General features: G+C 37.2%; 1 protein-coding gene across 1 annotated transcript; it reads right to left on the bottom strand.

Annotated features, from left to right (window-relative positions):
- Positions 1–20,888: 20,888 nt before the first annotated feature.
- Positions 20,889–25,059, bottom strand: LOC135718495 (G2/M phase-specific E3 ubiquitin-protein ligase-like). The gene is made up of 3 exons (XM_065240754.1): positions 24,913–25,059; positions 23,942–24,156; positions 20,889–21,723 (listed from the first exon to the last, which is right to left on the bottom strand). Exons 2-3 carry the CDS (start codon positions 24,003–24,005, stop codon positions 21,452–21,454), a joined length of 336 nt encoding a protein of 111 aa, XP_065096826.1. The 5' UTR covers positions 24,006–24,156; positions 24,913–25,059; the 3' UTR covers positions 20,889–21,451.
- Positions 25,060–25,688: the final 629 nt, after the last annotated feature.

The following is a 25,688-nucleotide window of genomic DNA, read 5'->3' as shown; positions in this document are numbered from 1 at the left end:
TCTCTCACTCACTCGCTCTCTCTGTTGCACTAAGGTAAGGTTTATCCTTTAAAGCGTTAATTCAATCTTTAGAAAGATTATTAAAACTACAAGTTATAAGATTGTAGGCTCCTGTTTGTGTTTGAGGGAATACAAACGCGTCGTGCTGTCAGTCATTCTTTCTGTCTGTCTCTCGCACTCGTGAGGCTTTTCATGGTTGGATAGCGCAGATGAAGGGGCGGTATCATTATAATCAGATCCCCTACCTACGTCATGCGGGGAGCGAAATCCGAATGACCTATATATTCAAATGTTTGCAGAGAGAGCCTTACCAAAACAAAGTTACAGGGTTGCTATTTTTCATGTTTTCTGGGTTGGTAGAAGCACTGGGGACCCGATTATAGCACTTTAACACTGAAAAAGTCTGATTTTCATGGAATGTCCCCTTTAAAAACTTTTTTGTTTTGTCTCCATATAAAGCCACATTTTGTAAGTGTTCTCATAATGTTTTCAACAACCTTTTCATTTGACAACTTAAGGGGAAGCTTCTAGCAGTTTAACATGGAAACCAATGTCTTGTTCAAGACTAGAGCAAGTAAGTTGATCCTCTTTGCAGTTCAGGGCCAGCTGGGCTGACTTTGTAAATCACTGCTGTTCAAGTGTTCAGTTCAGTGCTGATTAGGTTGGCCTTGTAAATCACTCCTGTTAAAAAGTACTTAAGTGGTCTTTAAGATGATGGGGGATGGCAAAGTAATAATTTAATCTGCCTTTCTTTACAGGCTCCCTGCTATTAAAAAGCAATAATCTTACTAATGCTCTTAACAAGCATCTAGTTTGATTCTCTGTTGAATCTGTCTGTGCAGTTGCTGTGGTCTCCTTAAGCATTGGTAGAATTCTCCCATGAGCACAGAGACAACAAAAACAGCACAGTCTGGATTAACATCCTCCTAACTGAACCAATGACCAGCCTGCCTGTATTGACTATAACCAAGATGCCAGTTTCCCAAAGGGAGCTTTGACAACCTTGTTACTGAACAAAGTAACAACCAGCTACATCCTTAGTATATTGCTCAGCTAGTGCAATGTTTCATTAAATCACAGATTTTAGAATGGCTGTTGAGGCTGTCTGTGTGATTAACCACATATGGGCAGATTCTACTAGCATCATCCCTATGTTTGTGCCTTGCTAACAACAAGACCTCTGTGGTTCAGTGGTAGTGTCCCCACCTTTCATGTGAAAGACCCTATGTGTGAACCCCGGTAGGGGTGGAATGGTTGTGCATGAACAACATGGTCGTGTCTGCACTCCCATTGTTCTCCAATACTTTTGTGGAAGGCTTCTTGCATGCAAGTTGGCTTTTATCTTCACAAAGCAAGTAGCTTGATCCTTCCATGACCTTTTAAAGTGTTCTTTGCAGTTGTTTTGGTCTTGTAGAACTGTGTGGTAAGCTGCTTTGCTCTACTTTTGTATGCAATTAGTGTGACTTAATTAAATTAAAATCATCTACTTTTTAAAAACTTTTTAAAAACAGTTTGCACACTCTTATAGTAAAACATTTTGGTGATGATGATGTAAACGAAATAATAAATTGATGACATTAAGACAAAGAACCCATAGGTTTTGAGTGTAAATGGGTGTTTTATGAAATCAGAGCAAGCACACAAACAACATTTGGATCTATTCTTGATAAATCAGTAAGCAAGTTGCGACTGTAATCGCAATGTGGTGTGCACATGAATCCTGAAAATCTGACTATTTCTGCATAAAATAGTGTGACGAGTTAAACTAAAAAAAAAAAAAAAAAAAAAAAACCATTCGGAAACTAAAAAGTGAGTGATGTTTGATGATACCCTATTATCTTTTGTGCTCATGTCAGAAAATTAGAGATCTTGGCAGCCAAATGTATTTAGGTTTACCATGGTTTAGATTTGGTGCTGTGTGTACATGAAGCCAAAACTCTGTCAGGATTCGTAGAGACATGGAGTAGATGGTCTCTGTCTATTGTGGGATTTTTATGTTGTTTTATTAATCAGTATGTCATGTTATAATTCATATGTGCTATTATGCTTTCTGTGCTGAGTACAAGAAAGTTGTCTGTGTTCGGTTGGGGGAGAAACAGCATATGCTGAGGAATGTATACATCTGGAAATTGTTAAGATAAGAGAGAGGCCTGAGGGGGAAAAGTATTTAATGATGTTATTAACCAATGCTTTAATATTCACAGGATAAAATATGCCATGTATTTCTTACTTAATCAGTATTAATCATTGAATAATTGATGTAATAAATATAAGATGTTGTCTTTGATAAATTTGTATTAACCAATGAAATGAAGGTTGCATACAGAATAACTTAATGGGGGCAGGGCAGCTCAACCTTGAAGAACAGAATCTCCTGTGTGTGTGTGTGTGTTTTCTTTCCTAACAGATGGTTTTTAATAATGATTAAAGTGTTTCCTTAGAAGTAGTATTGCAGTAAAAGATTTAATATGTGTTTATCTATCTAAAGAAGTTAATGTGTGCCTTATTCATATAACCAATTTTACGAATAATGAAATTATGTCATGATATTGAAATATGTTTTACATAATAATCACTTTCATCTTACAGCTTATGTTTTTTATAAATGAATGTTTTATTAATGATTTGTTTTTAAGAAAGCATTATAACATGCTATGTGAAGTGGAGGAGTACTAGAGAGGAACTGCAGGGCTCCCAGGGATGAGAGGAGAACAGTTTGTTTTTCTTTGTCTATGTGTGTCCATCTTTGCCTACAGGCTAAAATTGGGTGTGGTGAGGGAGTCAGATTCACGAGGAAGAACGGCCTTTGTGGGTGGAGATTTTCTGAAGAAAGATCAACGTCACATATTATATAAATAATTGTCAAAAAAGAGGCTGGGTGTCTTCGCTTACCAGATGTGGTCATGAGAAGATCCAGCGCGCTGTTAAACTTTTTCATATCTGATCAATAAATATTTGAACTTAGATATATTTGTATCTTGTGCCTTTCCTCTAAATTATGAACATGCAATGGACGCCTTAAAGTCCAACAATTGGTGACCGCCGACGTTTTGTGGAGGGAAAGGAGAGAGTGAGATGAAGGAGGGTTTCACATTGAAGAAACCAGAGTAAGGGAGGGCTCCATTTCAACACAAAAAGAGCGCTCTACTAAAACAAGGTAAGCAGAAGCCTGTTTTATCGAATTCTGCTATTTGGATATACCAAATTACTTGTGTTGATAAGGAGATCCGAACTGAATTACAAATTTACATTTTTGTAAATTGATCAGAGTGAAAAACTTTTATTTTTATAGATATTAAGAGATTTATTAAAATTGGGTTGGAGGCCCTTAGCGTAGTAGACGCTATAAAGTACCAATTTGGGTGAAAGGCCCGTTAGGTGAAAATCCTACGAATATTGTAATTTATGGTTGGAGGCCATTAGTGCATTAGGCGCTATAAAGTACCAATTTGGGTGAAAGGCCCGTTAGGTGAAATTCCTACGAATACTGTTAATGGCGGTGTAAGTTAACAGAATTAAATATAAGGTTGAGGATTCCTTTAATACATTAGGTGTTATAAAATACCGACTCGGTTGTAGCCGTAGGGGGTGTACAGCAGCCCGTGCGGTGTAATGCCCACGAATACTGGAAAAGAAAATTGACGTCTTACTGTTATTGTTGTGGTTTTGTCTGAGAAATTGTATTGTAATAGTATTTGTACCGTGTATTGAACGTTGATATACATTATGGCTGAATTTCAGAAAGAGTGTGATGAATATGTGTGTTCACCGGTGTATGTGCCATGGCAAAAAATAATTCAATTAATGATGGCCCAAACTGATCCTAAAGATGTTAAGAAAAGACAGAAAGAGGTTGCATTAGTTAGGGGAAGTTGACAGTGGTGCAGCTGAAAAGCCAAAGGAAGTTAAACAGGGAAACAGTCAGCCAGACTCAAGTGTGACACCTACGGCTCCTCCTGCAGCTCCACCCCCAGTGAAATCGATCTACCCCTCCTTGCACACACCTACTCCTTATGAGAAAGCCAAAGCCCAAATGAAACAGCCTGTTTTTCAAATCAATAGTGGTGAATTAAATGTAGATGTAGATTTTATTTGTGTGAAAATGTAGTGTGTCTGTGATATAATGAGTCTGTTAAAACCATAAATGGGATTAAGCAAAATCTAGCAGAAAGACTGAGGCGAAGCTTTGAAAGAAAAACAACAAATTAGAGAAAAGAGTAGAGACCAAGTTGTTAAACGTGGAAATAAAGATGAACAATTAAAAAAAGGACAGAAAATTGTTAAAGTCGCCATGAAACGGAAGTAGCGATTGCCTTATTTTCCCCGTGGTGACGTATATCCGAATGAAACGGCTTTTGAGATGAAATAAGGCAGGGCTGGATTTGAATTTGTCCATCGAGATCTGATTGGATCGTTTGAAGTTGGGTCGTGTTGCTAATTGCTAATCACTGCGATCTTCTCCCGGACCCCGCCCACCTGCCATACTTTTGACCGGAAGTGAAGAGAGATCGTTTTGGGGAGGGGAGGAGATTTGCATTTTTGATTAAAGATTATGAGCACACACGAATTTTTAAAAAATAATGAAGCTCACAGATAAGTCATTTGTTAATAATACCACACTATTAAAAATACATATATAGTTTTTCATTTCAATTTCATTGCGACTTTAAAAGGTGAATGAAACAGATAGATTGTATAAAGGAAAAAAAGATTTAACAAAATGAAGAGGAGTCTTCATCTGATGATGGAAGGTGGTCACAAGATAAATTTTATTTTAAATTGAAAGGCAATATTTTGCAATGGGTTAAGTTAAACCTTGAAAGGCTAAAAGCTCTGATCCTTTGACATTCAAGAAAGTGAATAAAAGCTGGCAAGAAACAGACAATGAAAAACTGTGTGTGACATCAAAGTGTTGGAGTTGCAAAGAGAGAAGTAACTCATAAACTGGACTGAGAACACATTCTATTTGAATGGGACTATATTTGAACTTAAGCAGTGAAGGGGGCACTGCATATGGTCAGAGACAATTACAAGGATGAAACACCAAAAAGACTGAGTGGAATCCAGAAAGAGACTCACAAAGACAATATTGTTCTTGGAGGCAAGAGAAACTGGACAATACTTCACTGGACACTGAACTTTTTGATCTTCATACGAGCCTTTGAGTGAAAAAGGGAAAGAGTAAACAGCCGTTCAATGTTTAGTAAAGACCTTGTTACTGTAGGGACACAGACAATCTTTATGAGAAAATCAGCTGGACAAATTTAAAGGCTGATCAAGAACTTTGTTGTTAGGTGTGACTACCTGTTCTGTAATCAAGTCAGACTCCTATTAATCTGACAGGAAGAAATGCATAATTGAATTTGGTATCTACAGAGGAAGTTAGAACTCCAATGATGGTATTAATAAGCTAAAAAGCAAATATAGATGGCATAGAACAGCTATGGAAGAAAGGAAATTGAAATAGATAAAAGAAATAAATTGAAAAAGAAAAAAAGAACACCATAGAACACTATAAAAGGTAAACAAGAAAAGCTGTGACAATAGAAAAATAACTGATTATTGTAACAAACTTTGTATTTAAGGAAATTGCCAGCCCAGACATCATATATGTGCATGAAGGTGTTCACATGGCAGATCTAATCACTGAGGGTGAGCCACATGACTGCATACCATTGACTGAAAAAACAAACAAATTGAGAGATGGTTTGTTCGCGGTACCACTGACAACTGCCCCACCGGTAATCTCAATGTTTACAGATGGTTGTTGTTTCAGAGCAGCAGATGGCACATTGATGGCAGGTTTTGCAGTTGTTGAACAGGTTGAAAATTATTTTGTGACTAGAGTGAGTGGTAAATTGGAGGGTAAGCAGTCAGCACTGAGAGCTGAAATGATAGCTGTTATCAAAGCCTTGCACTACGCTGGTGAAGAGAGGGTGACCATTTTTAGTGATTATGCATATGTGATTGGTGCAGTATATATGGAACTGCCATATGGCAGAGATGTGGATTTGTTACAACAACAGGCCGGCCTATAACACATGCTAGCGAAGCCTGACACATACTACAGGCTGTGAAGGTACCTAATGAAGTGGCTGTTGTCAACTGCCTAATAAACCACTTATATCCCCAACCATGGTTTCCCAAGACAAAGTTAGATCTGACAAAATTGACAAACACGCACTGGAATTGACATAGTTTCGGGGCTGCTTATCACCCCAATGTTAGAGTAAAGCTGAAATAGTGAACCTGACTTTGACATTACAACTTGACTTGACAAAATCTGTGCACAGACAAAAATAACATGGGTTGACGCATTGCCAATTGCATTAATGCCTATTCACTTTTCTGTTAACAGGATTTCTGGTTTCACACCCTTTGAATTGCTTACAGGTCGACAGTTTCCAGGTCCAAGGAATGCCCTGGTGCAGGATCCCATCCTGCCTCTAACACATGCCGCTTACTGTGACAAACTAACTGCTCTGATTGAACATTTTTCTTGCCAGGCTACCCCACAACGAAATTGTGAGAACGACCCAGCTGTTACAAATGATGATTGAGTTTCTAACAGACACAGGTGTGGACCTGAGGACTCAGGTCCAAGAGAGGGAGAGTGTTGAAAGTGAAAGTGAATCAGCTGGAATACAGAGAGGACAAACAGGAAGTGGTAACACATCAGTGGTAACACTCACACAACACCAACAACAAAGTCAACAAACACACTGTAACATTGTGCATAAAAAAGGTGACATTTTTTCCAGCCCAGTAACAGAACCCCTAGCACACTGTGTGAGCACAGATTGTGCCTACGGAGCAGGTATAGCCGTACAGTTCAAAGCGAAGTACGGTACACAAAAGGTTGTAAGACAGAACAAACACACAGGTGAATGTGCAGTTACCCATGAGGACGACGGCAGATTGATTTTTCATTTAATAACAAAACAAAATTGTACTGATTTACCAACATATGAGAATTTTACCTACAGCCTCAGATGTATGAGAGAGTGGTGTGAGAAAGAAAACATAACAAGTGTATCCACTCCCCGGCTGGGGTGTGGCCTGGATAGATTGGATTTCCACAAAGTGCTGGAAATCCTGACAGAAGTGTTTAGAGACCTGAATATCACAATTACCATATATTCATTATAACCTGGGTAACTACATACCATATTGACCTTTGAATTTTGACCTTTGAATTTCTTAAGTTTCTTATACAATTCTAAAGTATTAATTTCATATTTCATTTTTCTTTTCCTTTTTGAATGTACGATTGTTATTTGAGTATTCGTGGGGCGGCAGTGGCCTAGTGGTTCATGTAGGTTGTCTACAAACCGGAAGGTTGGTGGTTCAATCCCCGGCTCCACCGGACCAAGTGTCGAGGTGTCCTTGAGCAAGACACCTAACCCCAGCTGCTCCCGATGAGCTGGCTGGCGCCTTGCATGGCTGACACCGCCGTCGGTGTATGAATGTGGGAGTGAATGGGTGAATGTGAGGCTAATTGTAAAGCGCTTTGGATGGCCATAGGTCTGTTAAAAGCGCTATATAAATGCAGTCCATTTACCATTTATATAAATGCAGTCCATTTATTAGCCAATAGGCATAAGTGTATTTTTTCCACAGAGATGAAGCTATATGGAAATTGGAAGGTTCTGTGGGCCCTAGGAGTTATAACTGCAATTGTAATCACCATAATATTTGGCATAAACAATGGAGATCCCTGTGTAACAGACTGATAGTGTCTGCAATAGAGAAAAAAGAAAATCCACCCCCATACAGCATGCCGCTATTAGGCCTACAGAACCTGGAGGATGATGAGGAGAAAATGTGTGACCTCTTTCAGAGGTCAAGAGAGGGAATTGTGGGATTTTTATGTTGTTTTATTAATCAGTATGTCATGTTATAATTCATATGTGCTATTATGCTTTCTGTGCTGAGTACAAGAAAGTTGTCTGTGTTCGGTTGGGGGAGAAACAGCATATGCTGAGGAATGTATATGTCTGGAAATTGTTAAGATAAGAGAGAGGCCTGAGGGGGAAAAGTATTTAATGATGTTATTAACCAATGCTTTAATATTCACAGGATAAAATATGCCATGTATTTCTTACTTAATCAGTATTAATCATTGAATAATTGATGTAATAAATATAAGATGTTGTCTTTGATAAATGTGTATTAACCAATGAAATGAAGGTTGCATACAGAATAACTTAATGGGGGCAGGGCAGCTCAACCTTGAAGAACAGAATCTCCTGTGTGTGTGTGTTTTCTTTCCTAACAGATGGTTTTTAATAATGATTAAAGTGTTTCCTTAGAAGTAGTATTGCAGTAAAAGATTTAATATGTGTTTATCTATCTAAAGAAGTTAATGTGTGCCTTAATCATATAACCAATTTTACGAATAATGAAATGATGTCATGATATTGAAATATGTTTTACATAATAATCACTTTCATCTTACAGCTTATGTTTTTTATAAATGTTTTATTAATGATTTGTTTTTAAGAAAGCATTATAACATGCTATGTGAAGTGGAGGAGTACTAGAGAGGAACTGCAGGGCTCCCAGGGATGAGAGGAGAACAGTTTGTTTTTCTTTGTCTATGTGTGTCCATCTTTGCCTACAGGCTAAAATTGGGTGTGGTGAGGGAGTCAGATTCACGAGGAAGAACGGCCTTTGTGGGTGGAGATTTTCTGAAGAAAGATCGACGTCACATATTATATAAATAATTGTCAAAAAAGAGGCTGGGTGTCTTCGCTTACCAGATGTGGTCATGAGAAGATCCAGCGCGCTGTTAAACTTTTTCATATCTGATCAATAAATATTTGAACTTAGATATATTTGTATCTTGTGCCTTTCCTCTAAGTTATGAACATGCAATGGACGCCTTAAAGTCCAACACTATGTGACAGCCGGAGGTAACCAAATTAAAGAATTAGGATCAGATCGTGCCTGTGGGGTTTTAGCTTTTCATACTAACACTGATTACTTTATTTTTACACCGCTAAAAGACATGAGAAGTTGGCACATGTAATTTCTATTAATGTTTCACGTTTCTCTGTGCGGAGTCGCAAAAACATATGAAGAATGAGCAATGTCACACATTGTCTAAACAAAATGTCTAAATGTTCTAATGACTGCATCTAAAACTAATACTAATAATTAAAACTTTTGGAAAACTAAAAACATATCATGTAAAAACTTGCATAAGAGGTGCCTCTGGCTCACACGCCTGGTTTTTAATCATCATTAAACGTTATGATGTTGTCTAGATACCATAGAAAGTGTATGCAGGAACCTAGACCCCTTTTCAAACATGAAATTTACGGCGTTTTCTATGATTTCACATACATTAACTTCTCGTTTCAACGCAAACATCAGAATCAGAAAGAGGTTTTATTGCCAGTTATGTTTGCACATATCAGGAATTTGTTTTTGTGTCACAGCTTCCAGTGGACAGAGACAACAAACGACACACAGATAAATAAAGATAAAAATATTAATAGAAATAAAATAATAAAGCAAGATATGAACATAAAATACACATATTATATACATACTCTATAAGGTTATTGCACATATTATTATTGCACAGTAGAGAACATTTATGAGGTAGATTCATGAGGTAGATTGCTTCGGGAAAGAAACTCTTCTTGTTTTTAGTGCTCTGTAGCGTCGACCGGATGGCAAGAGTTCAAAAAGCAGATGGGAAGGGTGAGAGGGGTCTAGAGTGATTTTCTGAGCCCTTTTTCTTAGTGAAAGTTCAGCCGTTCATCAGTGGACCACTTCCAGCAAGAGGAACAAATAGGTTTTCACGTTTGTTGGACTTGATACATGGCTGCAAAAAACCTGCAACATAAAGGGACTGAACTTTATCCACAACTTCAATCTTTTCTGGAGTCAGAGACAACTATTTAAACAGGATGGCATCCACCCAAACAGACTGGGTGCAAGAGTGCTAAAGGACAATATCTATTTCTCCCTTCATCATCCTTCATCAGTGTGTGCCAATCCACTCAACCTGAATGGCACACCACACCTGGACAGAGTATGAATGACCACAGGACTTCTCTTCAGCACCTGAATGGACATGACGTTGACAGATCCTACAAGGACAGAGATAACACCAAGCAGCCACAACAACCACTGCTCATGGACACAATCTCGGCTGAGTCCTGCCCACAGAGCTCACCACAGTCAGACTGTGTCAGATTAGAACTGCTCCAAGATTCAGCACCCAAGGACGACTCTCTGGAAAACAGCCAGGGATACAAGGAAAACATATCACAGCCTCCGGTCACATCAGAGCAACAGGACTCCTCACTAGATATGTCATTCATCTCTCCAGCATCCCCGCTTTTGACCTTCTCCGGAAAATGGAGGAACTGGTTTATGCTGGAACTAAACTATCCCAATCTATTGCTGCGAGCCCCCAGCTTTTAACCAGAAAACGACAAGCCCCACAACCACCAAAGCTAGTGGGCCCAGCTCCTCCTCCTCGTCCTGTTATGGCGAGTGGATAGTGCCACGGCACTAATGAAATTGGAAATGTATTAGCTGGATTGATTAGATGTGCTTTACATGGTCAAGCAAAAACTGTAGCAAAATTATCATTTAAATGTAATTTTCTCTGAATGCATTTACATTTACAGGTGGGAAACTTGGGATTGCATTTTCATTTACATAGAGCGCAACGGATGTAGCAAAATTCAATTGAAAATGCATTCCGAGTTGACCACGCCCCTGCCCCGTGAATCACTGCGTCAAGGCGGGGCCAACAACTCCCATTGCCTGGCCTCTCACGTGGGAAACATGGCGGCAGCAGGGCTGATTGAGAGTGTTATATTCGCTGACCGATTAAGTGAAGCATAAACAGAGAAATATTAGTGTTTATGGAGATTATTACGTGTCTGTAGGTGACAGAACTACAGCGTTGTTTGATCCTCTCACCGAATTGTGGCCATTATCAGACGCTAGTTCACCCCGCACTGTCCTGTGTCTGCCTTCGCATTCAAGTAGCCTATGGATGTTTCTACCGCGAACATTTCATCACAGTTCAAATAAACATTGACTGTTTCATATATGTGAATGTATTTTTAAGTTGAAAACATTGTTAAATTTTTTAATGGTTTTAAAATAAAGATAATTGCGTTAAAACCTCACACGGAGCGAATGATAAAAGGTTTATAAGCTATAACAGACTACTTCTTTATATAGTTTGACATGTGATTGTGAAGAAGAATAAACATTGCCTGTTCCGGTGAAAGTCTTTAACAATTATGCAATAATAGATTATCATCTAACAAGAATAATCATGGTTTTACTACAGTAAGGTTTAAGGTTTTTTAAAAGCTGTTGTGTGGTTGGTTTTCGAAACCATCTTGTTGTAACCATGATTTTGGCTTTAACTATAGTCAAACTATGATTAATTTTCGAAAAGGTCTTTCGAAGACGGCGTCATTGCTTGTTTTACTGTTTGCATCTCCAACAATTCGGTTCATAACCAGAGCACCGCATATAATAAAGTTTCGTTTCATTCTCCGTATCTGTCTCGGTTAGCTCTTCTGTTTTATCGGTAAAAAGAGGCTTAATTTCTCATGATGTGGAGCACTATGGCGTTTAATCAGACCCAAAAGTCGCGCACACAAAAACCACGCGCGAGCGCGAGATACGAGCGCGCAGAACACTATTCGCGCGCGGACAAGCGTCCTCGCGAGCGCGCAGAACACTATCTGCGCGCGGAAAAGCGTCCCCGCGAGCGCGCAGAATACAGTTCGCGCGCGGAAAAGCGTCCTCGCGAGAGGGCACCTCCGCTCAGCACGCACAAATGTAGTCACGCGAGCAAAGGCTTGGATAAGCGCTCGCTCGACTCTCTCTATGCTCTCACAGCTGCACCACACGCGCTCGCTCGATCAAGATGACTTTTGGGACTTTGGGGGCGGGACATTGACTGATGTCTCCGCTTCTGTGATTGGTTGTTTGATTTGATTAGTGACACGCATGATCTCTTGTTCCACTATCCGTATCCAGTCAATCTAGGTAGAGAAGACACGTTTATATGACCATTATGTCGGAGCACGTAATTTTAATGATTGCAAAACCAAACAACATTGCCAATTTTATTATGTTTACTGTTTATCATCTTGCATATATACTGTAGGCTACTGACATTGTCAGGTCACATAGTTGGTTCGGACTTAGCATTAGCAAACTTTAGTATAGTCCTGTACAAAACTTTATAAAAAAAGGTGATATTATCTAACAATTGTAATTTTAGTGTACCTTATCAGCATGACAAAGACTGTACATGTATAGCATTTTCAGTTGGGCTGTGTACAAATAAAAGAAGTAAATGTGAAATAGTTAAAAATGTCAAATGGAACAGTAAGATTTTTTTTAAATATACAAAACAAAATAGTATAGTGTAAAGAATATGTAAACAAAGATTACCAGAAATGATACATACAAACACCAACTCACTATAAAGAAATTATGGACTGGTGTGTTGGTGTGTATAAATGTGTATGTGTATATGTTTATATAAAAAAACTTTTTTGTTTAATATATTAGTTTTATTCTGTATCTTTTCAGGGTCAAAATAGCATTTAATTTTACTTTGTTGTTGTATTTGAGTTTCCCAATGAGTTTCATTTGCCATAATATGGTTGTTAAATTATCTACATATTAAACAACAAACAAAATTAATACCTTAAAATGAGCATTATTGTTTGGTTATGTTTGGACCCTTAATAAAATTAACCATGGTTTTATTGTAGTAAAAGTGTAGTAACCATGTTTTTTGGTGTATTGATTACTATCAACAACCCCATGGTTTTACTACACTTACCATGGTTTAACTATGGTTTTTAAAAACCATGGTTATCAAAACCATGGTTATTTTGTGGTTACCATGGTTTTACTATAGTAACCATGTTTTTTTGGTTTTAACTGTAGTAAAACCATGGTTCATTTTTGTTAGGGGAGCTTATTGCATGGTTTAAACAAGACTAATGTTTTAACATAAATTACCTACTCCGACATAATGGTCATATTAAAACATGTTTTCTCTACCTAGATTGACTGGATACGGATAGTGGAACAAGAGATCATGCGTGTCACTAATCAAATCAAACAACCAATCACAGAAGCGGAGACATCAGTCAATGTCCCGCCCCCAAAGTCCCAAAAGTCATCTTGATCGAGCGAGCGCGTGTGGTGCAGCTGGGAGAGCATAGAGAGAGTCGAGCGAGCGCTCATCCAAGCCTTTGCTCGCGTGACTACATTTGTGCATGCTGAGCGGAGGTGCCCTCTCGCGAGGACGATTTTCCGCGCGCGAACTGTATTCTGCGCGCTCGCGGGGACGCTTTTCCGCGCGCGGATAGTGTTCTGCGCGCTCGCGAGGACGCTTGTCCGCGCGCGAATAGTGTTCTGCGCGCTCGTATCTTGCGCTCGCGCGTGGTTTTTGTGCGCGCGACTTTTGGGTCTGTTTAAACGCCATAGAGCACGTCTAAATAACACGCGAGCAAGTGAAATCAGAAAACCCCCAGCAGCGGTGTTAAATCTCGAAATAGGTTGCGACCTGAATGGCCAAAACAATCAGAAATACATACAAAATAATTTTCAGGTATACTTCTTTACATAAAATAAAACAAATGACGTGATAGCGCATTAAATGACCATTCTATGTTACAACACCTTAACCCTGCACTGACACGTTAAAAACATTTTGAATAGATTTTTTTCTTTTCGAATAAGTATTGCAGATCGACTAGTTTTGCACACCCGGACATCAGCATATTGACCCTATCAGACCAAACGTACATTTAACTTTCTGTACTTTTATACACTTTCATCCTAGCAGAAGCGTAATGAATGAAAGGCTATACTACTGCGGCTAGGGTTCGCTTATCTTATGCACTACTTTTAATGTTCTATTTATTTATATCCACAAAAGTTATTAACAAAACATAGATTGAAATGAAATTCGTTTTAAAGAAGCAAACAAAACTTATTAAGAAAAATTACGTTTAAAATGGCCTATTCTGTATTTCGCAATAAGCTAATTAAATTTAAACAAAACATTACAACAACATTTAAACACAACACTAGCCTACTCAAACATAAATATATAAAACAGACATCCATCAGGATCCATGTTAAAACAAGCTGGTATAGCGTAAATAATCTGTGATTTCCCTCTTAGACCATGCCTCACTCGCATCATGACAGATTAGTTAAATTCATGTTACTATACTGAAGTTTTACTGATACAAGAGACAGACATGGAGAATATGAAATGAAATGGATATCGACAATTTTTACATGCGGTGCTCTGGTTAGAACCGGATTGCTGGTGGAGACGGTCGTTTAACGGCAAACGGTAAAACAATGACTCTGTCTTAAACCCTTACGAAAATGAACCATGGTTTTACCTTAAAGCAACAACAACAACAAAACATGTTTACTACAGATTTTCTGAAACCATAGTTAAACCTTAATGTAGTAAAATGGTTATTCTTGTTAAATGATAATCCATTATTGCATTATTGTGAAAGAACAGAATTTTACCAGAACAGATAATGGTTCTTCTTCTTCACAAAACATGTCAAACTAAGAAGGTATTTATGTCGAAGTTCAGTCTGTCTACCTTTTTTCACTCCGTGCTGTTTTCTGTATTTTAAAATTATAAAAAAAGATTTGAACAGTGTTTTCAACGTAAAAATACATACACTACATATGTAACAGTCAGGGTTTATTTGAACTGTGATGGTCAAAAAAAAAAAAACCTAGGGTAATGCAAACCGTAATCAATCTGCAAAAAATATTTATTATGTTTATTATATTTATTGCCATATGAGATGTTTATTGCCGTTGAAAACTCTCGTCTATAATATGGAAATCATATACGTAGTAGGACATATAATGAGGTATATTGCAAAGTTACACTGCTAATTTTTATTTATGATATATGTGGAGATAAATAAACATTTGCTAATCTGCTGATTTGGTCCATTCATGTCCTGACCACCAGGCTAGAGATTTTAAACATCATTAATCCACCCTTACTAGTCTATCAAATAATATCTAAAGTATATTGTTTTTGCAAAAGCAGCAGTCAGCAGCTGCAGCGAACTGCAAACGGAGTGTAAAAGCACAACGCGGCTGCTTGACAAGTCTAACCGCATACATACTGCAATAAACAGGTGCTTTTACATCAAAGGCCAACAGGATATGCCATTTGGTGAGGGGTCGCTCACTGATCCCCGTATTTTGTAAATCCTAGACATGGCTGGATCTGCCGAACGGGTTGAGCACTTTTATATTTTTTATATACTGTGTTGAGTAGAGAGGTTGCACAGTTCGACCAGCGGGAATCGGCCGCACATCAGGCGGCCAGATTGTTTTGCTGCTAACTCGCAATGTATAACTATTATTCGCAGCCTCAAAACACTGCCGGTCCAACGGGAAAAGTCCCGACTCTCCCGATTGCCACTCCGCTACTGTCTGTAGGCTACTTGAATGCAAAGGCACGAAAGGCAGCCACAGGACAGTGCAAGGTGAACTAGTGACCAAACAGTTGTCAGCGTCTGATAATGGCCACAATTCGGTGAGAGGATCAAACAACGCTGTAGTTCTGTCATCTACAGACACGTAATAATCTCCATAAACACTAATATTTCTCTGTTTATGCTTCACTTAAACCCTGCTGCCAAAAAATAAAAAATAAACCCTGCTGCCGCCATGTTTCCCACGTGAGAGGCCAGGCAATGGGAGTTGTTGGCCCCGCCTTGACGCAGTGATTCACAGGGCGGGGGCGTGGTCAACTCGGAATGCATTTTCAATTGAATTTTGCTACATCGGTTGCGCGCTATGTAAATGAAAATGCAATCCCAAGTTTCCCACCTGTAAATGTAAATGCATTCAGAGAAAATTACATTTAAATGATCATTTTGCTACAGTTTTTGCTTGACCATGTAAAGCACATCTAATCAATCCAGCTAATACATTTCCAATTTCATTTTGCTACATCCATTGCACGCTGTGTAAATGTAGAAAAGAGACCGCACTCAGAGACGGAATCAAATACAAAAACTGTATTAAAATACCGAATCGTGTTCACAGGCCATAACAAACACAAAGACAAACGTTTCGGGCTTAGCCCATCATCAGTGTCACAATTTCGAAACACGTCATAAGGCGCTAATGCCTCTTATAGGTTCCTTCACCAATCACTCCGTCTGTGGAAAAGGATACACCCATGATCATTACTGGCAATCAACCATTGGCTATAGTCGTGAATATATTACATAAGCTTGTCCAATAGAACATCCTATCAATCCCAACCATGATAAAATGTACTACGAAAGACAAAAATGTAATAAACTTCAAGAAAACAAAATACACTAATAATACCATAAAGAAAACTAAATAAGCCAAAAGCGAAAAATACAAAAGTGAAACCTAATGCTCAATAATCAACCATACATCATATAATACAATACTAGAGCAAGAAAAAGCAAAAGAAAAAGAAAAACAGAGCAAAAACCAGGGCATATATACATACAAGTAACCAATCAATAAATATTTCTCTTACAAAAAACATGTGAAATCCAATTCTTCATTCATACCACTTGAATGTAAGGTTTTGAGAGTAGAGATCAACGAAAGTTCATAACAACGAAACTACCCCTAAGACGGTGAGGCGTGCTCCGGTAATTTGCACTACCACATACACAAAACAGAGTTCCCTAATCAAAGAATCCATATGAAAACATTGGCATGTACTCGGTAGTGATCCTATAGGCCGTATTCTTTTTTCTGAACTTCCTCTTTTTTCCCATTACAGAGCGAGTAACATCAGAGATTTTTTGGTAAGAGCGGATAGTTACAATATACTTGATAACAGAGAGGGACGGCTAAAGAATATCTCCGTTTTTTTCCCATGTCGTACTTGCGCAGCATGCAGAAACAACACTCGAAAAACAACTTCTTTTACATGTTTTCGGTGACAGAAAGGAGCTACAAAATTAAACAATTCACTACATGCAGTACAACTAATGTAGTATATCTGATCACATGTCCATGTAAGAAACAATACGTTGGGAAAACGAATCGACCGATTAAAACACGCATGATTGAGCACAATAGTGCAATCAGACGTAATGATGAGAAATCTTCGGTAGCTAGACATTTTGTTGAAGCTAACCATTCTCTATCTTCTCTTTCTTTCATTGTTATTGAACACATAAAAGCGGCACGTAGGGGTGGAGATATTGAAAATAAACTTCTGCAAAGAGAATGTTTCTGGATCTCTACTCTCAAAACCTTACATCCAAGTGGTATGAATGAAGAATATGATTTCACATGTTTTTTGTAAGAGAAATATTTATTGATTGGTTACTTGTATGTATATATGCCCTGGTTTTTGCTCTGTTTTTCTTTTTCTTTTGCTTTTTCTTGCTCTAGTATTGTATTATATGATGTATGGTTGATTATTGAGCATTAGGTTTCACTTTTGTATTTTTCGCTTTTGGCTTATTTAGTTTTCTTTATGGTATTATTAGTGTATTTTGTTTTCTTGAAGTTTATTACATTTTTGTCTTTCGTAGTACATTTTATCATGGTTGGGATTGATAGGATGTTCTATTGGACAAGCTTATGTAATATATTCACGACTATAGCCAATGGTTGATTGCCAGTAATGATCATGGGTGTATCCTTTTCCACAGACGGAGTGATTGGTGTAGGAACCTATAAGAGGCATTAGCGCCTTATGACGTGTTTCGAAATTGTGACACTGATGATGGGCTAAGCCCGAAACGTTTGTCTTTGTGTTTGTTATGGCCTGTGAACACGATTCGGTATTTTAATACAGTTTTTGTATTTGATTCAGTCTCTGAGTGCGGTCTCTTTTCTACTATTATACTCATTTCCTTTGGAGTTACGCACCGGGCACACAATATAGACATTAGGCGCAGACGCCACTTTTTCTCACACGCTGTGTAAATGAAAATGCAATCCCAAGTTTCCCACCTGTAAATGTAAATGCATTTAGGGAGAATTACATTTAAATTATAATTTTGCTACAGTTTTTGCTTGACCATGTGAAACACATTATACCAGTTCGCGTAATACATTTCCATTTTAATTTTGCAACTTCTAAAGCATTAAAATATGTATTTAAAACAGGGCTGTAGAAAATGGAAAATGTAAATTAAAGTATTACATTTTTATTTTGCACCAAGCATTGCACATACAAGCATGGAAAATGTAAACTTAAATACAGAAATGCATTGCCATTTTACATATTGCATTGTCATATTGCATATTACATTCTAAATTGAATTATGCTACCCATATGCTTCCATACCACTGACGCGTGAGACCAACGTCGTGGAGAAGCACGTCGCCGCCATAGACACTTACCTCAAAAGTACTTGCAGATGCTGTCAGACCTTTTTAGAAGTGTGTGATTGTACAAAACTCCGCAACTGTAGCTTTTTCTTAAAAGCTGCACGTGTTATATTCTGTATTTGATTCCGAAAACTGAAATGTTATTATGTATTTATAAGTTACCATTGACTTTTATTTTAGGTTTAGAATAGACCAATTTTAACTACGTGTTATAAAACCTTTCTACTAGAAAATGCCAAAGGCAAACATACAGTAAGTGCCCAATTAACTGTGGCTGTTGTTATATCTAGGACAATACACATTGTTATAGGTGCCACTGCAAATTTATAATCCGTTATATTGCAAAATGCAAATGTATTAAAAACATTGCAAATTTACACACTTAGCTGTATGTTACACGAGCATATTTAATAGTTTAAATACTAGGTGTTTAATATTCAACACGTAAATTAAATAATTACAATCTAGTTTTGGGGATTAAAGTGTTAATGATTTGTTTGCCCAAGATAAAACTAGAAACAAATAATTCACAACTAATGGCTTAATTTAAATATTTTTTTTCCTAAACATATTTTTAAAATGTGTAAAATGTTTGGACTCAGATCTTGTTGCTTTTACGTTTTCACCAGCAGGTGGCGCAATATTAGGTGTTTTGAGCGCTTTGAAACAGTTAATCATTTGCGCACCCTTCTGCTCGGGAGTGTGAATCAGATAATCTAGCTGCGCCCGAAACCTCTCCCTTGTTCACTATTTCTTATATAACAAATGACAATTTAGTCCACTATATGGGGAAGAAGGGAACGAAAATGAGTGAGCGATTTCAGAAACTGACGTAAATACCATGCGTCAGAGAGCTGTCGCAGAGATTCGTCATAAACCCTTACCTGTGTGGCTTCATTGATTTTATTGAGAAACGGTACATTTGTTTTCTTACTGTTGGTCACATTTGTCATGTTTGTTGTATTAGTTATTAATAAAGAGAACAAAACAACTGCTTGTCATATTTACTTACTGTTGTTTATTTATTGTTTTGTAAAAAATTGTATTATATTTTAAATATAATAAATCACAGTTAATTTTAATGTGTTTATTTTTAAAAAGTAGAAAATTACTGACAACAACTAAACAATTTTTATAAGCGTAAATTTGTGGTGTTCACTGTCAGTATATCCTTAAGCTGATTCCACATAAGCATTCGTCACCCATTATAGTGCACTATATAGTGGATAGGGAGCGGTTTTGGACACAGCTTCTGTTCAAAATGTAAATGATTTTATCCCATTAGGCTTTTTTTAAACATGGCACCTCTAGTGGTAGGGAAGAAAACTACAACTATTAACCCCAAATAACCCTTGTTGTCTGTTTTTCACCTTAAACCTGTTTTTGGATTACACTTGGACTGCCTTTTAATAAAATGCTGCATGTGCATCCTTACACATATCTCTCAGACAGTACCATTACAATTTGTGTTTTTTGGAAAGAAGTCTGTCAATTCTTAAAACTATCATAACCCAGTTTATCATTGTTTTGTCACTGTTTGAATATTATGAACTATAAAAATAATGAACTGTAAGAAATAATAATGTACAATGGACACAGTGTTTTAAGTACTTCATTTGAACTACATTGATAACACTTAGCAACAACAACACTATAGGCTTTATGACCTTTATGGCATAAAACCTATTGTCAACATTGCGGCAGGTAACAATGCTGAGAAATAAGGCATTTATAAAGGCTAGTGATGAAAACACACATACACGCAGATGTTGCGAAAATTGTGGGATTTTTATGTTGTTTTATTAATCAGTATGTCATGTTATAATCCATATGTGCCATTATGCTTTCTGTGCTGAGATATGTGAGAGACTGTCTGTGTGAGTGGAAAGGCTGTTTCAGTTGGGGGTAGAAACAAAGCCCTGAAGAGAAAACACACAGAACAGATGGTTTCAATAAACAAGTTGCTTGCTTTATAACTATGTTACATTTAGAGAAAGTGAAAATTAGTATGTTTAACCAATGAATGCATTTAACCAATTTATGAACAATGGAGTATTGTTGTGTTGTGTTGTTGAATAATTATGTTTTACATATTTACTGCCTACATTTCATGATGATTGCCAAAAGTGTTAAAGTTACAAAGATGTCCAAATAAGGACATAATGCCTTAGGGAACAGAATGGCCTGTGTATGTCTCTCTGTCTGTGTGTGTGTGATATGCAACCCCCACAGGTATGTGGTGATGGAATCTGATAAGGAGAATAGCCAGCTGGGGGAGGAGAATTCTGAAGAAAGAACGGCGATAAATACTCATGTTTTTGTTCTGAGCTGGGAGTTTGTTGAATCCTGCTGTAGGACTTGAGACACTCCAGCATGCTGTAACTTTTTCATATCTGATCAATAAATATTCAATTTAGATATTTGTGTCTTTCTCCATTGATGAACATGCTTTGGACGCCTTAAAGTCCAACAAAATGCCATTTAACACAACTCTCAGACGATTAAACACTGAAAATCATAAAACCACCGTTTAAATGTGTTTAAGATTACATACGTTAACAGAATTCAGTACAACACTGCAACATACCGGTTCCAAAAACATTACAAATACAAAATTACCAAATTAGACCTAGTAAGCAATTTTGTTCTTTACAAGTAATAAGAAGAATGTTGCGCAAATTGTGTAAACATAATGCACTAAGACTAAGATGCCAACACAGGCCCGGTTGTTTTTACAAGTAATTTTTTGGTAGTGAGGGACATGACCAGGTAAATTTTATACATTCAGTTTTACAAAACCGCAACAGTAACGCAAGAATCTATGTCAAAATGTCAAAACTGAAATTTTGAAGATAAATTGGACATTACAGGCTTATCCATACGACACTGATGTTTATGGAAAAAGAGATAATGAAGATAATGGAGAGAATGAAAAGAACCTCAGCAGGACCATATATGTGCAAATTCTTGAAAAAAAGTGATCCTATTGTATGACCAAAACATTAATCATGCTTGTACATGAAACTTCGACAGAAATGAATCAAGGTATGCCAAAATGTGGGGACTGCACAACTCCAGAAATCATGTACTCATTAAATTTTTCATAAGAACTATGAATTGGCAGCCTCAAAATTAATCCACATGTATTGGCCTCTGGAAATTGTCTTCGTTCCTTATCTGCATGAAGGAACCCTAATGTTGGCAACTCATCAAATCCATGTGGAGGAATCCGATTGGTGCCCGTGCTAAACATAAGGACATCCTCCAAAGTAATTTTTATGATTTCATTCCAGGGCAGCACAGCATCTCCACCTGCAAATAAAATGTGTTTTTTTTAACAAAGTGATTCATGGCAAAATTGTTGAATACTTCACATAATCAGAACCTAAGTTAAGTCCTTAATAATTTTCTTTGTCAAGTTGAAAACCTTTTATCTGCTTAATAGCTAGATTGTTTTTATGATTTGTCATAAAACCAAGTGTTTATATTTCCATAAACATTTGTATGAAAATAGCCTTTCCAAAAATATTTGTAGATAAACAAAACATTCTCTTTAATCCTTTGCATGTTTTGATGCATATTCTTGGCTTGGTTGAGCGACCACAAAACTGCTTTAAAAATAGCTGGTGAGGACCTAAATCAAATAAATAATTTGCCACAAGATGCCACTGTCTGTATCAGTGTTACAAAATAAGTATTAACATAATTCTATACATTTTGTGGTTTCTTGGACAGGGATTAGTTTATGCCAGGACTAGAGATCGACCGGTATATCTGTTTTTCTATATTTTCCCCGATATTTGAGCATTTTCCGATGATCGGATATCTGTTTTGTAATATCGAATTGACCAATAAATGAGAGAATTGAGAATTGCGCGCTGAACGCATCTGAGGAGAGGAGCTCACAGCAGCAGCAGCAGCGTGCACAGCAAATATGACGGCGGAGTGACGCGACTTCATTAAAAGGTCTTTGAGTGTACTTACTTTGTATTTGAGGCATTTATAACACATCTTATTTGTGCATTAATGTATGTTATGTTAAATAAGTTGATATATTAAAAGCAACGTATGCAGCTTGTCCAAGAATAGAGACAAACTCGCAGAGTCACGCTGATCCATAAAATCCGGTCCCAATAACGACGTAGCTTTGCATGAATAAAACAACCATGAATTAATGCTTTGTGGAATTAAAAACTCTAAATTAAATTAGTTTTTCTTTTATTTATGCTTATCATTAGCATAGTAAAATCACGTTCATATTGCTGTTCACTTAAGTTACCGGGGTTGAAGGCTGAAGCACAGCCACCACATGTAGCTAACTTTTAACAAGATTTACCCCAAGTTATGTTAAAATTTCCCAGATAAACATTATTTTGCTAAAATATCTAAATAAATGTCTGTGGATATTAATTAATTATTTATTTCCTCCGCAAGCGGTCACAGTTTGATACAGTTAATGTGTGAGTAAATGCTTAGATAAACAGTGCTGTCAACAGCCATTTCATAAGCTATAACAACAAAATATTAATTATTCTGACATCAAATAACATTACCAGTTAAGAAATTCAGTGATATATAAGCCATTTTGTTTGTTACTTTCCTGAATGTAGTATTCCAGTCAGTGATATTATTTGTCAAATCTCTTTGCTAACTATTGGTTGGATTGCTGAAGGCTACATGTTGCTAGTCAAGACAAAGATATTATATCCCAAAAAAGGCACTTAATCCACCTGTTTTACTATATGTAGAATATGCAGCCAACTCCGCTATACTTTTCTCTCTCTCCCGCTCCCTTACCTGGCAACCTTAGCGCGAACTTTGGATCAGTCCATTTCTGACTAAATGATAGGGGTGTTTGGAATGGTCCATGTATTTGGAATACAGTTTCTACATTATTCATTAAATTAATATTATTCTTCACTCTGTCAGACCCATCTATTTATTACTTTGTATGCAAAGAGGGAGTGATTATTATTATTATTATTATTATTATTATTATTATTATTATAAGGGTCTGTTCAGTAGTGTTGTAGTAATTATGTCAAAATCAAAAGTATAACAGTAAATAAAAATCGGTTCAGCATATTGGTCATCGGGCACATAAGCATCCAAATATTTGTTATCGGTTTAAAAAAATTAGTATCGGTCGATCTCTAGCCAGGACTAGGCCTTAGTTTAATTAGGAAACATAGTATCCTTCGTTACATTACTTGTGTGCATTTGAACACAAAACAAAGCGCACTGATGTATTTTAAGATATGTTTTTAGTTTGGACAGCCTCTACATTTTTTAGTCTAGGACTAGTCTAATCCTTGTCCAGGAAACCACCCCATGTTTTTGTCCTTAAAATAAAATTGACCATAACTGTGAGACAATGCCCAGGACTATAAGGGAAATGAGGGGGAAAAAAAGGTTTTTTTTGTACAGTATATTTGCAGACAATGGTGTAGTAGACCACCAAATTATGTGAATCACTATATTTTACATTAAGTGTTAAACACTACATGTGTCTTCTGGTAAGAGTGCATACCCTCAAGGTCTATGAGCCAGTCTCGCCACTGGCCAACTGCACGCTCCTCCTCCACCCGGCGCATGCTTCCTTTTTCGGAATAACAGACCTTAAAGAGGTCTGTTATTTGTTTTGCCGTTAGCGGTGCAGGGGGACCTCCAGCAAACAAATCTCTTAGGCACAGGTTATTTTTTAGTGCCTGTAGCACTCCAAGAGTTTCCAAGCCCTCCTTCAATCTAGTAAAGACATTCCACAAAGTGATATCAGTCACTTGATACATTACTACCTGGGTGTACAAACCAACATTCAGGACATTTACCTGCTTAACAAGGTTAGGCAGATAATCACTTCAACAAACACACAACATATGGTTGTTTGATATTAACATTATACTGCACTCTATAATGCTTGATTCTGATTGGACAGTCACAACATGTGATTTTATTCCGAGATGACACAGCCATTTGCTTACTGACATTAGGAAATGCATTTCCCTTTGCAGATTTGCATTTCATAAAAAATAGGCTTATAAAAGTAATCATACTTTTAATGTAATATGTCCAAAAAACAGTATTTATAAATGGCCAGAAAACAGAATACAGTGGATCTGAAGCGAAAGTATTTAATGTATAGATAACACATGGTGAGAACATTTGGTTAATATCACTCTCACTTTTGACGGAGGTTGTGTTTAGCAACTTTAATATATATACACACGAGTGCCACATATTTACTTGTATAGCAACTAAATGTGTACTATGTGGAATAATACACAGCCCGCAGTCTTAATATCACAAATAAATCCCTTCAGAGTGATACAAGTCACTTCAATGTAACGTTGGGGTTCAGTTTACCCTGTCAGTATTTAATTTGTGATAACCAGTTGGATGCACATTATCACTTACTTAAGTAACAAAACTAGATGTTACCAAACCTTATTTAATCTCAAATGGACATCATTTTGGTTCATTAGGCACTATAAAAACACTTACTGCCTCAAAGGTGCATCAAGTCTTCCCTCTAGATAATGATTTAGGGATGACGACAGTATGTCATCACGGTCACTTAATGTTCTGATGACTGTCAGGGACCCAAGAAGTGAAAGGTTATTGGCTTCCACATTTGCAGCTTCTCGTGTCTCCTCCACAGTTTTGGCTTCTTGAGTCTGTAATGAACAAATAACTACTTTATTAGAAATTTCTCAGTACAAAATGTGTGTAGATGATGTTTTAAACTTTCTTAGCCCAGTTTGTGATTAGGATAGTTTCCAGGCGTTGTTTTACATCACACTTAAGCTGCTGTTTAGAACCAGTTACAGTACAGAAACATACTAGTTACTTCTTTACTGTTGCAAATCATATTTTGTCATCATAATGAAAATGAGTACTATCCCATCATAAGAATTCCCACAGTGCAGCACAATGCTATAGAAACACAGAAAAAAAGAATGCTTTCATGAATTTTAAACCGGCCTCTTGTAACTGTTGTCTAAGGTCAGCATCGTCCACCTCAAAGATGTCAACAGGGGGGCTAGGTTCTCCAATCAGCTGGCATAGTAGTCTATTAGAAAAAACATGGGGTCCGAGTCCTCCATGAACTAAGCAGACAGATAATATTATACCAATAATTTGGTAGGTGCCTCTGCTGAGTCCTGTAAATATAAAATACAATTTGTAGACATCTTTTATAATTTTGTGTAAGTTCTGAAGATAACATACAGCCTCATTTGGACAGTAACTAAAGCAACAGATCAGGGAGTAGTTAAGCA

This window comes from Paramisgurnus dabryanus, chromosome 10, assembly GCF_030506205.2.
Source record: "Paramisgurnus dabryanus chromosome 10, PD_genome_1.1, whole genome shotgun sequence".
Lineage (NCBI taxonomy): Eukaryota > Metazoa > Chordata > Actinopteri > Cypriniformes > Cobitidae > Paramisgurnus > Paramisgurnus dabryanus.
Note: the sequence above shows the minus strand (reverse complement) of the source record. Positions and strands in the feature narration are given on the sequence as shown.

Bases quoted from the DNA above. Each gene is read 5' to 3' on its own strand.
- LOC135718495 (XM_065240754.1), bottom strand. From the start codon at position 24,005: ATGCGCCGGGTGGAGGAGGAGCGTGCAGTTGGCCAGTGGCGAGACTGG. The intron at 21,724-23,941 runs GTATGCACTCTT...TTTTATTTGCAG, and splicing joins CTGGCTCATAGACCTTGAGG to GTGGAGATGCTGTGCTGCCC.